We start from the raw sequence: 17,974 nt of genomic DNA, 5'->3' as shown, positions 1-17,974 counted from the left end.
TTGCTGCAGCAGCGTAAACATTTCCCCAATTGGTATCAATAAAGTAGGCTACTTCTTATTTTAACTTAATCCTCAAATATTAGCACATTTAAAAAAAAAAACACACACATTGTTGTAACTACACACATATCGATATGTTGTATAAATATTGCAAATCAAAACCTTTATTGACCACTAATTACCAAAAATTGCATTTCTATCCTGTTATTAATCAAAATCAAATCGTGATTCAAATGGCCCACCACGAACTTCCGGGAACTTTCTGAGTCTCTGAACCACGTGACGATCAAGCATTTTGGACTTCCGCTGTCGCAACTCTTCTCTCTACATGGCGCTGGACCAGCCAATCAGAATTGACCTTCTCGAGTTCTCCGATTGGTTGGTTTTGTGGCACATTTGTAACGCTGTGACAACTTGAGCGAGCGCAGGCAAAGCTGAGCGCGCGCAGGCTGGAGAGGTCGAGCGAGCGTGGGAGAGAGAGCGCGTGCAGCGGTCTGCTTGCGCACGCAGCAGGAGTTTTACGAGAGAAAATATATTTCTCTGTGCTCAAAACTGTTCAAGTGCGCGCTCAGGATAGAGGCACAAATATAACGCTATACTCCTCCACCTTCTTATATCCGTTAGCGCAGCTATCACCAGTCAGATGCTAACAACAACAATCCCTGGTACAGGTGCGCCCTCTTTCTCTCGCTCCCACGCTCACTCGCACTTTGGCTGTGAGCTGCGGGCGCCAGATAAGCCAACATCCCCCACTTTCATCACTTACAGCGCCCATCGTACAGGGCAAATGAAAAGTGTAACCGGGGTGAAAAGGGTGTTACATTTACTTAATTATGAATATTGTTACATCAAGGCATAGGCTGTATATATAAAGCATCAAGGCCAAAAATTAGGATGAGCGCCAACGGTCAAAACAAAATGTTTCCCTCCCAGAGCTACCAGCGCAGCGCCCGCCCAGATCTGGCGCCCTTGGAGACCGCCTATGGGAGGGAAACTATATGCAAAAAACCGGCCCTGGTTGCGCTGATAATAAAATGGGTAGAAAAATACAAATGTTTTGTTTCGACAGTAGGACTATATTGTGTTTTTTTATCCCAGCAGCTATTGCACAAATTAACACATCATAGGAGCGTCACATAGATGCCTATTTATTTATTTTTATTTATTTAATTTTGAATGTCCATGTTTGTACTAGTGTTTTCCTTCTTAAAATGTTTTTTTAAATATATTGAGATTTGGTTGAGCAGGGTATACTTGTACTTTTACTAGTCCTTTTATTAGAGATGTGTCTGTTGTTTGTTTTTAGTGTCAGGATGGAACCCTTGTCTTTTTCTCTGCAAACAGAATCTACCTATACGGGTACAAATAAATAACCTGAACCTGAACCTGAACCTTTCTGCACATATTTCTGTAGTGCAGAATTCTGTACATATACAGAACAAAGCCCATCAAATATGTTTTTGGTTGAGCACATCAGTTGGGTGGACAGAACATGGTAGTATGAAAGAAGTGTTCAATTTGGTGCAAGAGTTTGGTTTTGATAAATGTTTATGTAGTTTTGGCTGCAGTTTTTCATCATGCAGGATATATGAGGTGATTTGCACTTTGAGTGTGTGGTTTTGTGAATTGTGTTATGACCTAAGTGTTTTTGGGAAAATAAGCCATGTATTCAAAAACATGCGTAAGCAATTGAAAAAAACTGTAAAAGCCTACATAAAGTGTAGGTGTGCTACTGCTGCTGCAGGGAGGGGGGTAGGGGATGTGGTAACGAGAGGGAAGTTAAAGTAAACAGTCAGTGTGATAATATTTTCAGTGTCAGTGTGAGTCCCACAAATATCAGAGATGGACAAGTTTAAGACTGCTGTGGCCATTGCCCACAAACAGACAAGCATGGGGTTAGGGCTGGTGGCCCTGACAGCTGGGGGGGAGCAGATCTTCTCCGCAGTGGCCTTTAGCTGTCCCTGCAACCAACTCAACTTCTTCTACGGCTTAGTGTTCCTGCTTGTGCCCGCTCTGGCTCTGCTGCTGCTGGGGTTCATCCTCAGTGAGAAGACGTGGAAGGTACTGACGGGCATGTGTCAGGAGCCGCGCCGCTTGAGGAGGCTGTTCACCGCCGGCTCGGTCCTGTGCCGGGTCAGCTGCATCGCACTTGTGGCCCCCTGCAGCTGGATAGCCATGGCTCTGCTCAACGGGAAGTACTATGAATGTGCGATGACCGGGACCAATGTGACCGCTTACATCAAGCACCTGTGTGGAGACAAGAATTTGGACCAGTGTCAGCAGGAGCTGAGCAGCTTGCCCTGCCTGGGGCCGAAGGAGGACCGGCAGCGGGTCCTGATGACTCTCAGAGCCGATTCCCAGGTCAGTGCACACCTCCACACATTGTATAGCAAGTATAGCCTGCACTGTGATGAAGTGAAATCAAGTCTAAATCAAGTTGTCTGAAGAGTAGACAGCATCACTTGATTTAGATGCGTGTCATAATAACACGTGCCAAGGACAACTGCAATATAAAGTAAATAAAGTTACAATTTCAGAGGACCCGCATATGTCATATCGAACAGAACGGTGAGCTTGCTTTAGACCTTTTAGATAAAAAAACTAACATTTGCCCTCGCTCAAACGTCACAAAAAGAAGAATGGATGAAATGCCACCTGCAAAACAGTATTCTGATGCTGTGCTGGCAGATGTGTATCTGACCCTTCGAGATTTGACACAGAAAGACCTCTTTTCAGGGTTTTCTGTGTAAACATTTAAAGTTATTTTTAATGATTCAAAATGCACTGACGTTAATTTTTTTATTTTTCAACTTTATAATAGATTTACCTTAAAAAACGGTGCCCTTCCTTTTCTGTGCAAAAGTCATGTTTTCAAATCACAAGCGTAGGTATACTGTGCAAGTGAAATCATATGGCTGACAGATGCTAACAGTCCCTCAGTATAACATGAAGACCAATCTTGCTGGGCCATTAACATACAAAGTTGCATAAAACATTGTTTTTGTTGTTGCTTTATTTTCTTTCAGCTTTTAATGGGTAAAAAGTGATTTTATAGCTATCTCTTATTCCATCCTGTGTGGCCATAGATTCTGGGATGGCTGCTCATCGCCTCCATCATGTTGTCCAACCTGCTAATGATCTGCATGGCTCGGTGCACATCCCCCATCAGCTACCTGCAGCTCAAGTTCTGGAGAACGTATGTTCAAGAGGAGAGCAACCTGATGGATTCATACAGCTCTAAACACGCCAAAGAGCTCGCTGAGAGGAACCTGAAGAGCTTCTTCAACCAAGAACCGCCTGAAGACATCAGCACACCTTCCAACAGGGCCTGGAAGAAGATCTCCTCGCTCTACAAGTTCAGCACCAAAGACCATTACTACAGCACCATTCACCGCTATGTGGAGGAAAGTTGTGACAATGACATGATGAAGATCGCTTCGGTCAAGTCCAGCGGGACTGCTGACAACATCCCAGCTGCTCTTGGTTTTGTAGACGATGTCAGGATGGCGTTGTGACAAACATTTTCAGCACCAAAGCCCATCTGCAGGGATACACCAGCTGAGGGATCCTGCTGAACATGATGTCAGTGAACTGCTTATAGTTTATAGTGTAAAACAATATGCTCTAAGAGGAGAATGCATTAGCTTAAATAGTAGAGATTTGGAGAAAAAATGCCATATATTTCTATATACCATTTTTAACGTGGACAATATGTGAGATATGAACCCTATCACCAAGATAGTCATCATCAACATCTCCATCATTACATTACATTGCATTTAGCTGATCCAAAGCGACTTACATTCGACCAGGAAGACACAAACTTGAAGAAAACAGAATCATATAAGTATATCAGGTTTCATAGAGCCAAAACATTTCAAGTGCTACTCAACTGGCTTTAGATAAGCCAGTCCTTTATTAGTATATAAGTGCTTTGTTAATAGTTCTTTGTTAGTAATTATATCGCTCGAGGTGGAGTCGAAAGAGATATATACAATTTTTAACATGGACAATATGTGAGATGAACCCTATCACCAAGATAGTCATCATCAACATCTCCATCATCATCATCATCATCATCGAACGTGAATGTTTCATCCACATTTATAAAAAACCCAAATTGTTGAGAACAATAAGGACACCTGGTTTTAAGTCAAACTCAATAAAGGAATATGCTATAGATGTAGAAATATAGATACATGACACCAATGAAACATGAACAGCAGCACAGTCAGGCAGAGTGTAAAGCAAGAGATTTGTGTGAGCTTTATAGAACAGGAAATGTGTCAACCTCACCACCGGACTACTTCCTGTTCTTCGCTTGCAGAATAAGCATGTGGCTGGGAAGTGGGCATCTACCAATCATTATGTTGATGGCTCCATCCCTAGCCCCTGAAGTCCTACTTAAGGCCAGCGGTGTGTGTGTGTGTGTGTGTGTGTGTATGGCAGCCTCTGCCCATGAATCTGAATGGGTTAAAGCTACATATGTAAAAGTGCTGAAATGGGTCACAAAGAGTGGACAGTCTATTTAAATACAGTCAATTTAAAGAGACCCATGTGGGTTTTTACCTTTCCTGTAGTTACATAGGTTTCTGTGCATGTTAATGGTAAAATCCCTGTGATCTAGAGGGAGTTTTTCTCCCAAACAGTCCCCCCTCACCCCCTCCCCCCTCCCTGAAATGCCTTCATTGGACGACTTTGTTTACTTCCGTTACATAATGACATCACTATGTAACATTTGTGCTTCTATTGGCAAGTGCTCCAACACATTGACCAATCACAACAGAGCTGGCCAGCTAACCAATCAGAGCAGACTGGGCTCTGGTTTCAGACAGAGGGTGAAAAGAGCACAGGCAGTATGAGAAAAATAAAGAGCTTTTTGAACATGAAAGCATGGAGACATGTCCCAGTAGAGACACTACATACATATGAACCTGAAAATGAGTGTAATAGGGCCCCTTTAACACGAATGCATGTTATATACATGCACATGCACCCAATCAGCATATAAGCATCAGGCATTGTACAGACTAGTGTTGCTGTAATGGCAGCAGATAATGATGTGGAAGGGTTTTCCTGTGAAGCACTCACAGGGATTGAGTCTCTCTAATGGAAATGGAACAGAAACCACCAAGAAGATGTGATCCCTTCCTCTGTGCACTGCTGCTGATGCTGACTGCTGCTCTGCCTCTGCAACGTATGGTATGTTCTAGAATCTAGATGGAAACATTCAAAAGCATGGATATGCTCTTATTCAGTATGACTTTCTGCGTGTAGGCTATACTTTCCCCCTGTGCACATTTTGTCATCCCTCATACAATTGGTTGATTTCATGCTTGTTGAATGCACTCTGCTGTCAGTGGAACTGAGGTTTGTTTGTGTGTGCTTGAAGAGAAACAAATCAAGTTGCCCTTCATTTCCTTTGTATACGAATGATTGACTGCTTTGTATTAAAGTGAGTGGAAACAGTTCCTCTGGTGTGTGTTCATTTCTGTTTTGCTTCAGGCTGCATTCCCGTCACTGTCACACGACACAGACAGGTGGTTATAAAACGAGAACAGCAGGACTTAGAGCTGTTGAGGGAAGCGTTTAAAGAGGAATATATACATGAACAGAGAAGGAGAAGTAGAGTGAAGCTGTAACTGTACAACTGGGACTGTGCCTTTGTTTTTAGTGACAGTAAAGCAGGGACTTCCCTTTGGAGAAGAGGTATGTGGTGAGTAAAGTGAAATACTGTAGGGAGGGGGCTAACTGAAGGAGGAGTCTGGAGAGAGGCAGCTAAAGGGAAGGGCAGGGACAGGCTTGTCTTCAACTGAGAAAGGAAATAACAACTCTTTCACACTGTCCACATCTCGTGGAGTGTGCCATTCCCGCTGACACCATGGATAACTTCCAGACCGTCCTGCGGTTCTTCATGAACCAGAAGGCCACCATTGGCTACAGCTTCATGGCTCTGTTGACTATAGGCGGGGAGCGTGTTTTCTCCATGGTTTCCTTTCAGTGTCCGTGCAACCATGATCAGAACTTTGCCTATGGGCTGACTTTCCTGTTGGGCCCGGCTGGCGTGCTGCTGATTTTAGGTCTCTTCTTCAGCACCAGGCTGTGGAGGCTGTATACCGGCTGCTGCCTGAACCCCATGAAGCTGTGCCCCCGGGGGAACTGCTTTAGCTCACTCAGGGTTTTTATGAATATCTTCAGTGGAGCCTGTGTGGCTCCTATTATGTGGCTCTGTGTGGCCCTGCTCAATGGGACCTTTTATGAGTGTGCTGTCAGCGGTCTGGACGATAACCTGGTGGTGGATCTGTTCTGTAAAAACAAGACTCTGAGGTGTCGGGAGGAGCTGGCCCGGGTGCCCTGTGACCGCTCCAAACTTACTGCTGATGAGCGGATGGAGCTGCTGCTCATGTTCCGAGCCCAGTCACAGGTGAGCAGTGTTGGGTGTAACGCATTACAAAAGTAACGGAGTTACAGTAATATATTACTTTTTGCTGTAACAAAGTAATGTAACGCATTACTTATGAAATGTGGGTAATATATTACCCGTTACAATGCTCAGTAACGCAGTTACAACACATTTTAACCCGAAATTAAATGGTGTTTTGTTTTTTAAGAATGTACTAACATAGCGAGACATTCTGACACCAGAGACAAATTGTGCGGGTAGATTAGTAAACTTGGTGTGTTTACCCTTCAGGCTTCGCGTCGGGATCTTCGGGCAGTTGAATGTTATGCACCCTCTATTCAAAAAAGAGAATGGAGCGAAAAATACAAACAACAAATTATGTCAGGTGCGCGTGACCTGCTCCGCTGCGCGTGCATCATTTCCAAAGTGCTTCCACAGCAGTGACACACATCTGTGGATAATCATTTATACGAAAATGGTTAAAGCAACCATCACTAAACGCCAGCAACACTGCATCTACTGCAGACAGTAGCAACAGGTCAGATGGGGACATCACGTCGTTACCCTCAGCTGTGGACATTAGCTTTACTCCCGCCCTCGCCCCCGGAGCAGCAGTCTTCGACTGCGGTCAAGCCAGCCTCCACTCGGGAAAACCTAGTCAAGCCAGCCCGCACGTGATATTGCGGTGCGCGAATATCCTATGCATTACGGTAGAGTCCTGGAAACACTGCCTTCAAAATAAAAGCACTTACTCGGTCAATAACATATACACCAAAATAACATACCAAACATATTAAATTAAGAAATATGTACTTTATAATGTGATCAATAATTATTTAAAACAAACTACGTATAACTACCACATTATAAATGAGTGAATGTAAAACTTAAGGAGTTTCAAAATAAAAGACCTTTGAAATATCTATTGTATGACCTATCATCCCTCTGTTTTTAGATGAGAATAAAACAAAAACTGTCCAGTATCAAAGACTCATCTCACTCCAGGGTGATAGCAGGACATCCCATCTAGTCACTTAGAAAAAATCAGGACATTCTGATGTACATTTTCAAAATAAAAGACCTTTGAAGTCTCATATATGAGCTATCATCCCTCTTTGTTTAGATGAGAATAAAACAAAAACTGTCCAGTATCAAAGACTCATTTCACTTCAGGGTGATAGCAGGACATCCCATCTAGTCACTCGGAAAAAATCAGGACATTCTGATGTAGAGTTTCAAAATAAAAGACCTTTGAAGTCTCATATATGAGCTATCATCCCTGTTTTTAGATGAGAATAAAACAAAAACTGTCCAGTATCAAAGACTCATTTAACTTCAGGGTGATAGCAGGACATCCCATCTAGTCACTTAGAAAACATCAGGACATTCTGATGTAGAGTGTAAAAAAAAAAGACATTTGAAGTCTCATATATGAGCTATCATCCCTCTGTGTTTAGATGAGAATAAAACAAAAACTGTCCAGTATCAAAGACTCATCTCACTCCAGGGTGATAGCAGGACATCCCATCTAGTCACTCAGAAAATATCAGGACATTCTGATGTAGAGTTTCAAAATAAAAGACATTTGAATTCTCATATATGAGCTATCATCCCTCTGTGTTTAGATGAGAATAAAACAAAATCTGTCCAATATCAAAGACTCATTTCACTTCAGGGTGATAGCAGGACACCCCATCTAGTCACTTAGAAAAAATCAGGACAATCTGATGTAGAGATGCACGATGCACGATGTAAGTACAATGTAGCAGACGGATCAAACAAAGTATGGTGCTGGGAGAGATTTCAAAGGTATTTTATTTTGAAACTTTACATCAGAATGTCGTGCTTTTTTCTAAGTGATGGGGTGTCCTGCTATCACCCTGAAGTGAAATGAGTCTTTGATACTGGACAGTTTTTATTTTATTCTCATCTAAACACAGAGGGATGATAGCTCATATATGAGACTTCAAAGGCAAGGCAAGTTTATTTATATAGCACTTTTCAACACAAGGCAATTCAAAGTGCTTTACAAAAAATGAAAGACATTAAGAAAAAGGCATTTAAAATCAGTCATTAAAAAGAAAAGCTAATATAAGAAACATTAAAAGAAAAAATACATGGATAAAAGTTACAGTGCAGTCTAAGATATGAATAGTTCAATTAAACATTAAAAGAAAAAGTACATGGATAAAAGTTACAGTGCAGTCTAAGATATGAATAGTTCAATTAAAAGCAGCGACAAAAAGAAAAGTCTTCAGCCTGGATTTAAAAGTAGTCAGAGTTGCAGCGGACCTGCAGGTTTCTGGGAGTTTGTTCCAGATATTTGGAGCATAATAACTAGGGATGGGTATCGTTTGAAATTTATCGATTCCGATTTCGATTCCGGTTCTGCTTATCGATTCCGGTTCTTATCGATTCCCCGTTTCGATTCCAAAATTGTAAAATAAAGAGGTCAAACGTTTAGATAACAAAAATATATTTATTCTTAAAAGCTTTAACTGAAATTGTTACTAAAAAATATACATGCAATACAAATGTATTGCACAATAGCTGTGCTTTATTTTAACTGAGCTATGCCTGTGGCAAGCTATTAACAGGCATTACACTTTGCCTTTTCTTTTTCTTTTTTAGTGTAGTGGAGCATCACTTCAGAGTGTTTACCGCGACCTATCTTTGGTGTTATGAAGTGACTGAGCTCGTGAAATGTCTACGGGAGGGCGGGGGAGCATCGCTGCGGGGCAACTGTGGACCTCTGTCGCCTGTCAGCGCAATTTATATGATGCGGTTTAAAAAAATGAAGGGCGGTGCCGGCCGTTCTGTGATTCTCCAGGTCCGCCCTGTATTCCACCGGGTCACCGCAGCACCGCGGTGCAGACGGACCCGCTGGAATACAGGGTCTACCGCGTTTAGGAACCGTTAAGCAGAACCGAAATTGTGTATTTTGTATGGGTACCCGGTACCCGGCATTTTCTTATCGGTTCTCATCTGGAACCGAGTTTCGGTTCCCAACCCTAATAATAACTGAATGCTGCTTTACCATGTTTAGTTCTCACTCTGGGGACAGAAAGCTGACCAGTCTTTTATTTTGAAACTGTACATCAGAATGTCATGATTTTTTCTAAGTGACTAGGTGGGATGTCCTGCTATCACCCTGGAGTGAGATGAGTCTTTGATACTGGACAGTTTTTGTTTTATTCTCATCTAAAAACAGAGGGATGATAGGTCATACAATAGATATTTCAAAGGTCTTTTATTTTGAAACTCCTTAAGTTTTACATTCACTCATTTATAATGTGGTAGTTATACGTAGTTTGTTTTAAATAATTATTGATCACATTATATAGTACATATTTCTTAATTTAATATGTTTGGTATGTTATTTTGGTGTATATGTTATTGACCGAGTAAGTGCTTTTATTTTGAAGGCAGTGTTTCCAGGACTCTACCGTAATGCATAGGATATTCGCGCACCGCAATATCACGTGCGGGCTGGCTTGACTAGGTTTTCCCGAGTGGAGGCTGGCTTGACCGCAGTAGTCTTCGTCGCCCGAAACTACGCCGGCCCCTCTGCGGCCAGCAGGTGCCAGGATACCACGGCAAAACAGAGCCTGCCCAGGTATATCTAAACAAGTACCCGCCTGTACAGTGGGGTTAGGCGGTCATTTTGCAGCTCGTGGTATAAAAATAGACAATGGCTAGAATATTCATGTGAAAATAGTGCCATATTCTGCCATGCCTGTAGAAATGTTGGGTCACACATAATGCATACAATAGCACAGATGCCTTCACCACGAATGGCTACAAAAATATCTCATATCCCAAGCTTATCAACAAGCTAATGTTGCAGCTGAAATGTTCTCCAGGTCACAAAGTCAACCTCACATGATGATGTGATACCAGTTTTCACGCACAGTACATATTCTCTTCCCAGAGTATATGATGGGACCAAGGTGATGATTTAGTACATGGTTTTAATAATACTTTTGCTTTTCAATGTTTGCCATTTCAAACCATGAGCTGGTTCAAATCATATTTGCCTTGATTTACAATATCTTCTCATTTGTTTTATCAATACAGTTTTGAAGCTTTTGTGCTTTTCTTTGCTATAGTCCACTTTGGACTATATGAAATATTTCAGGATTGCACTTTTAACTCACTTGAAATGTTCTCACTTGCTTGGTTTCAAAACATAACAAATGGCATAATCTGTTCATTGGGGACCATCAATGCTATTTTTCATTGCTGTTGCCGCCACTATTGCTCTTGTAAACCTACTACTGCTGCGCCCCCTGTAATCTCAGAGGCACCCTGAGTCATTTTGTTCTGGAGCTGGGCCTGTACACGGCCATATACTAAACAAACTACAGAGCTCATTCCGTGTCCTGTTAGTGTTTACTTCCTCTCTGCCTTCTTCTGGTGATTTATCTGACGTCCAGCGCTCCGTCTTTTAACCTCTTTTCCTTTCTCTTTCTTGATCATCCTTAGCAACCTTCATTATAGTCCTTGACAGTGGTCCGTACTGGATTAATAACATGTCACATGTTAAGAATTTACAATCAGAATCGAGTATTCAACTAAGCCGTGTAATACAAGTTGTTAGTAGCCTTAAGGGCCTACACAGTTGTTATGCTATACCACATTGCCCTTCACTGGATGTATAATGAGCTGCACTAAACTACATTTTAGCATTTAAAATACCTAGCCATTCTTTTGCGGTTATTTTGGTGAAAGTAACTAAAAAGTAACTAAAGTAGTGTAACTCATTACATTTCAGAGACAGTAATATTGTAATGTAACTTATTACTTTCAAAAGACAGTAATATGTAATATGTAATATATTACATTTTGGAAGTAACTTGCCCAACACTGCAGGTGCTGGCTGTAGCCCCTACAGAGATCACCCTGATGATATTGCTATGACATCATAGGGGAGGCCGATAGGGGAAGCTGATGCGTGAGGCTCAAACTGGAAGAAGATGTTGAGTGTTCATTACTAGGGCCGGTCCTAGACATTTTGGTGCCCTAGCCGAGATTATGATTTGGTGCCCCCCCCCACCCTCCTCCAAGCAATACACAATAGAATATATAAAGAATAAATGAAAAATCTCTTCAAAAGACCAATACACTACAAAAACTGAAACGTATTGACATGTTGGTTATATACATAAAGAAGGTTTCAAATGTATTCATTATTGTAGGGGGTTTCTCTCCCACATACCACATCACTGAAATGCCTCTATTGGACTCCTTTGTTTACTTCCATAACATAGTGACATCACTATGTTACATTCGTGCTCCATTAGCTAGCACTCCAACACATTGTATGTGAAAGGCTAAGGGACGGGACACCTTTAAGCGGTTGACCAATCACAACAGACCAATCACAACAGACCAATCACCAATCCTAGCAGACCGGGCTCTGGTTTCAGACAGAGGGTGAACAGAGGGGCTGCAGCACAGGCAGTATGAGAAAAATAAAGACCTTTTTGAAAATTAAAGCATGGAAAATTGTCACAGTAGAGACACAATCTAAGGCAGGGGTGCCCAACCAGTCGATCGCGATCGACCGGTCGATCGCGGGGAGATTCCCAGTCAATCGCGAGATGTGTCTAAAAATAGAACAACAATATTCTGTTTTATCGTTAATGTCCTATAACATTATCTTCCTGTGCCCGAATAATGCACTTGAACGCATCAAGGCTTTGTGATTGGACGGTGTGACGGGGCGTGGCTGGTGGACAGTGGGCACTATTTGGCTGACGTTGTCCGTGTCAACAGGAGTGACAGTCCGCACACACACAAGACCGCAATTATGGCAGAAGCAAAAAAGCCCAGCAACATATATGATTTTCACTCCGAGTGGGAGGATGATTATTTTTGTATCTATTCCAATTCAAAGTCCATCTGTCTCATCTGCAATGCGAGCGTGGCTTTATCGAAGAAGGGTAATTTAGGAGCGGCATTTCAAAACAGTGCACAAACGCTACGAGACGGAATTCCCTCCTAATTCTGCCCTACACTCCAAAAGGGGAGGGGCCTGAAAGGACAGCTAAATGCACAGCAGTCCATTTTCACCAGGCCCAACAACAAGAGCAAGGCTGCTACCATCGCATTTTATCATGTCAGTCACGTTCTTGCGAAACACATGAAGTCTTTCAAAGACGGCGAAGTTGTGAAATAAGCTTTCCTGGAGGAGCTTTTGGGGGACAATAAAAATAACAGTAGCATTTCAACAGGTTTTTGATATAATAAAATCTCAAGTTAGATACTGTTATTAATCATCTGTAAGTTTTAGTTTGTTTGAACTTATTCATTATAATTATTGTACAAAATGGTATAAGAATGCAAACTTAAATTGATTATAGTCTATTATCAATTCAGGTTAAGAAACTAGTGTTGCTTGCATCCTATTTTTAAGGCATTTATTTTTATACTCTACTAAAATGCAACAAAAAAAGGGTTTGATTCTATTAATGTTGTCTTTTTTATTGCACTTTGGCAGTAGGTTCCTGTGTAGCTTCAGATCTGAGTTGTCTTATTAGTAAGCATAATTTATACTTTTGTAGCAACACTATTTTTATATAATGGCAAAGAAAGGGTTCAGAGTCTTTCCTTTTTTCCTGTGTCATATGTGGCAGCACTGTTCAATGTTTCTTGAAAACATTACCCACTGTAGTGTGACGTGTGAATAAACTCCAACCCTGTATCAACAACACTGTTGTGTAACTTCAGTTAAATACTTGTGTGTAGATTAGAAAGAGGTAAGATAAAGGATCTGCAGTATTTTATAAAGTATTCATCGTACAAAGGTCAGTTTTATACAAGTAGAAGTGTGTATTTACCTGGTAGTAGGCTGTCAGTAATGGCTACGCCTCTCTATTTGGACTGGTAGATCTCGGCAGACTGGCAACTTTAAAAGTAGCTCTCGGTTCAAAAAAGGTTGGGCACCCCTGATCTAAGGTGATGTTAGAAGTGGAACTATTTGTCATGTATTTTGTATTCATTTCATAGTGTTGAGTGTGCATTGTTTATCTCTGTCTACAGATCCTCGGTTGGTGCATCATCATAATTTCTGCATTCGTGGGCCTACTGGGTACCTGCTACACAAACTGTCGCTCCAAAGTCAGCTACCTGCAGCTCACATTCTGGAAACGCTATGTGGAGAAAGAGAAGGAGTGCTTCGATACCTTTGCTGCGGATTACGCAAACAAACTGGCCGAAAGAAACCTGCATAGCTTCTTCGGGAACAACGACCCTGCTCCGTTCCCTTTCCCCAATCACAGGGCATGGGAGGAGATCTCTGCACTGCACACCTTCTCCAGGAGCGAGCAGTATTACAGCACCCTGCAGCGCTACGTGGAGAGGACAGACAGGGACTTCACGCCAGAGAAGAGACCTGTGTTGGACGTTGAGCATGGAATAGAAATGCACTGACTGTGGGGACAATGTTAGCTAATAACCACTGTTTGTATTTAACTCTCAGTTTATTGTATGTGTGGTCTGACTCAGGAAAAGCTTCCTCCTCACTGAGAATGCTGCCACTTACTTTGTTGCACAAAACAATGTGACCAAATTGCAATGGTACTATATCTTCCATAAACACATGAAGGGCATAACCACTATCGTATAGTCGCTATTTCACACTGCATGCATGTGAGGTGTTCTATTTCAATCTAATAAACACACTTACAGGAACATCGGAAAACACTGAGGTCATGTCCTGGCAGGGTTCGGAGTTTTTTATTTATTTATGTCTTCTGTTACAACTACTGTAACAAATATATAATCAGTAACCTAATCGGAGCATCACAATATAAAAGTAATGCAACTTTCTGTCACTTTTTTAATACCTCAATATCAAATGCAATGCAAATAAATACGTGAGAAATTATGTTTTTTGTAAGAAGTGTATGTAAGACAACAGAATAATGTAACCTTAGAAAATAAGTAACCAAGATATTTAGTATAAAAAATGATTGTATTTACAGAAAAACCTGCCTTTCATTCAGCATATTCAGGCAGTGGCCTATACATCAACAATGAAACAAAATTCAAGACTGCCTCAATGACTTAAAAACGTGGATGACTTTAAACTTTTTGATGTTAAACACGGCCAAAACTGAAGTTATTGTACTCGGCCCAAAGAATCTACGAAACAAATTATCTAAAGATATACTAACTATGGATGACATTAATTTGGCCTCCAGTGAGACTGTAAGGATCCTTGGTGTTATATTCGATCAGGATTTATCCTTTAACGCCCACATAAAATCAATCTCAAGGACTGCCTTCTTTCATCTACGTAACATAGCAAAAATCAGGCATATCTTGATGCAGAGAAACTAGTCCATGCATTTGTTACCTCAAGGCTGGATTATTGTAACTCTTTATTATCAGGGTGTACCAAGAAGTCAGTTAAGTCGCTTCAGCTGATTCAAAATGCTGCAGCACATGTACTAACCAGAGTTAAGAAAAGGGACCACATTACTCCTGTTCTGGCTGCCTTACACTGGCTCCCTATAGAACACAGGATAGAATTTAAAATGATTCTTCTCGCCTACAAAGCCCTTAATGGGCAGGCGCCATCTTACCTTAAATAACTCATTATACCCTATCCAGGGGTGCCGCCAGGGATTTTGGGCCCCATGAAAATATATCACATTATTGAATGCATAAAGCCAAATAAATATAACTTAAATATGTGGGAAAATACTGTGTTTGAAATGTACAATTGAAATGAGATGTTACCTTTTTGTTTTGATATATATATATATATATATTTTGTATTCCAGTCTCCCTTCAGATATGTTAAGTGGCATGGCATGGCAACACAATGCTGCTCACCTCCTTCAGTTGGGAGAAAAGCTGGTTCAGCCTTATGGGGGGGACAGGGCTTATTAAATGTCAGCTAAAAGAGCAGTGAAATTAAAAACCTCTGAATTTGCTGTGAAGATTTTAACAGTAGGCTACGTACTTAATGTCAGCTTAGCAGCGACGTGCAGTCAGGGGAGGGCCGGCAGAGCCTCATCTGTCATACTCCAATGTAACGGAAAAACAACTAAAGAAAAACTAAATAGTAATAATAATAAAATGTCTCCACTGATCTGTGTTGTAAGTGTGATTTCTGTATGATTCCAATCGCTTTTTATAGTCAAAATCAGCAAATTTGCCGAGCTCCGCTACAACTACGGGTAGCGATGAGAAGTGAGGCAGGGACGAGCTCAGCCTCTCGTAAGCCCACAGTAACTGGCTGGAGCGCGGGCACTAATTTAGCGCGGGCACTTATTTTGTGAGCGCGCTCAAGCCAGTTACTGTGGGGTGAGGTGAGGCACAGATGAGATCTGCCTCACCTCAGAATGCGTCACCCCACAGAAACTGGCTGGAAAGCGGGCCCTAAGCGCATGCCTGCACCATCTCACTGTATGTCACCAATGTAATGTTTGTAGATCCCTTTATTACATTTATCCTCGCCATCCATAGTCTCTAAATAACTTATTTCACGTATATATGATATTTAGGCTCGCTGGTCTCATCATACAACGACAATGAAAAAAGCACCAGGGGAGGCAGCCATAACCTCTTCCGCACTGAAGGGGGAAAAGTGAGCCCACAGGTTCTTGTTGCTACTGTTATTCTACGCAGGGACGGTAGACGCGAACAACAAACTAGACTTTTGAAACTACAGGAAGATAAGGAGGACTTTACAAAAAAGTAATAGAGATTGTTGTCCAGAAGGATAGCATGGACTTCATCTTCAAGTCAAGGTAAGACCACAATTGTAATGCAAATGGAATCTTACTAAGAAAGAACAATCCAATATTTAAATTGTGGGTAGGCCTATCCTTTTGTTGAACGGTCTGTTTAAAATGAATTGAAGCATCAGACTAAAAAAGCTTTTGAAAATAACCGAATATTTCGATTAAGGTCAAAATATAATATTTGTAAATCTGACTCTGAAAGAGTCAGTGCCTCACCAGCCATGAACCTCACCGCACGCAGCTTAGTCAATTATTATTTACAATGGACTACGCTTAGCTAACAGTCTCATTTCCACCAATCATGGACACCCACCTTTTCTTTAGAAAAACTGGGTGACATAATGTCGCCCTTTAGTCCCTCTCTCTTTTCGTTCTCTCCTTTCTCTTCTTTTTTGAAAGGCTGACTTTGTTAGTCGTTGAGACATGGATGGTCGATGGCCCTCTAGTCCCTCTCTCTTGTCTTTCTCTCCTTTCTTTTCTTTTTTTAAAGCCTGACTTTGTTAGTCGTTGAGACATGGATCGTACACACGTAAGTAGCCTACTAGCATCCCTCCTCACATGCTCTCACTCTCTGCTAGAAAGTGCCGGTGCTGCACGTGTTTGGAGGCAGGACCAAACCATTACATGTAAATAGAAGGGGGTGTACAGAGGCTTTGGACAGTTACATTTTGGAAGAAAATAAGTTAAACTGATCGTAGGTTTAGTGAGTACATCAATATAACATTCTATTAATGTTAATTATTGATGAATGATGAAAGATTACTTAAACATTTTTTTCTTAATGTTCTAAAATTGTTCGGGCCCCTGTCAGTCACAGGCCCTTAGAATCGCCCTAACTTTTCACCCCCTTACAGCGCCCCTGACCCTATCAGTGCCGGCCCCAGAGTATTTTTGTTGGGTAATCTATGGTAGGGCCAACCCATAGAGTGGCGAAGTCACGCCCATCTACTTCCGGTCCATGGGACCTTATTTCGGAAAAATTATGTATTGAAGTCAATGGAGAGAAAACGTATCTTTCAATCCCGTTTGAATTGTGCCATGAATTACACATGATGTTTGTCAATCTTAAAAAATTATTTCCATGTCAAAAAAGTCACAGTTTGTCGTAAAACTGTTGAAATATAACACTATGAAAAATATGCAACTAGAAAAACTACAAATCCCAGTGTCGCGTAAGTGATGTCACAATTGTTTTCCTCCACTAAGATATAGCTAAGATCAGCGCCATATAGATATAATCTATCTATATGGCCAGTGGCGACTGGTCATTAGGGGCAGGTGGGGCACAGCCCCACCTAGTGTCAGCAGAAAGTATTAAAAATAATGATTCCAAAAAAATGCAAAAAATAAATAAATATATATATAAAATATATTTTAAGATCATGTTTAATCATCTGATTCGTCTGTACATTGCTGTTTTAGTCTGTGTTCTTCTAATTAGTGTCTACAGTGTGTGCCTATTGAGCTGTTTAGAGCCATGTGGGACAAAACCCGATCCTGCCCCTCCCTCTCCCTGTTTAAGTCAATGGTGACCGTAAAAACTACACTGCGCATGCTCAGAGTATTGTCCTATTTAATGTGTGTGGCAAAAAAATAATGACCATACGTCATCTCACATAATTCAGAGCTGATTGGCTGTAAGTACGTGTGCCGCGAAAAGTGTGGTGTGTGAAGAGGAGACGAGAGAGCTGCAGTGACGCATCCTAAAACCCGGAAGTAAACTGCGCATGGCTTCCCTCGACAAAAAAGCAATGATATTTCTCCATAGGATTTTAGAAAATAGCTAAAAATAAGATCTGTGGGAAACAAACCT

The 17,974-nt window shown here is 41.3% G+C and overlaps 2 protein-coding genes across 2 annotated transcripts; both read left to right on the top strand.

Moving 5' to 3' along the window:
• Positions 1-1,047: 1,047 nt before the first annotated feature.
• On the top strand, positions 1,048-3,831 carry calhm6 (calcium homeostasis modulator family member 6). Its single transcript, XM_034230319.1, has 2 exons — positions 1,048-2,361; positions 3,087-3,831. Exons 1-2 carry the CDS (start codon positions 1,843-1,845, stop codon positions 3,513-3,515), a joined length of 948 nt encoding a protein of 315 aa, XP_034086210.1. The 5' UTR covers positions 1,048-1,842; the 3' UTR covers positions 3,516-3,831.
• Positions 3,832-5,826: 1,995 nt separating this feature from the next.
• Positions 5,827-14,294, top strand: LOC117553926 (calcium homeostasis modulator protein 5-like). Its single transcript, XM_034228061.1, has 2 exons — positions 5,827-6,424; positions 13,448-14,294. Exons 1-2 carry the CDS (start codon positions 5,882-5,884, stop codon positions 13,835-13,837), a joined length of 933 nt encoding a protein of 310 aa, XP_034083952.1. The 5' UTR covers positions 5,827-5,881; the 3' UTR covers positions 13,838-14,294.
• Positions 14,295-17,974: the final 3,680 nt, after the last annotated feature.

This window comes from Gymnodraco acuticeps, unplaced genomic scaffold (genome assembly GCF_902827175.1).
Source record: "Gymnodraco acuticeps unplaced genomic scaffold, fGymAcu1.1, whole genome shotgun sequence".
Classification (NCBI taxonomy): Eukaryota; Metazoa; Chordata; class Actinopteri; order Perciformes; family Bathydraconidae; genus Gymnodraco; species Gymnodraco acuticeps.
This window is presented reverse-complemented; position numbering and strand designations above follow the sequence as displayed.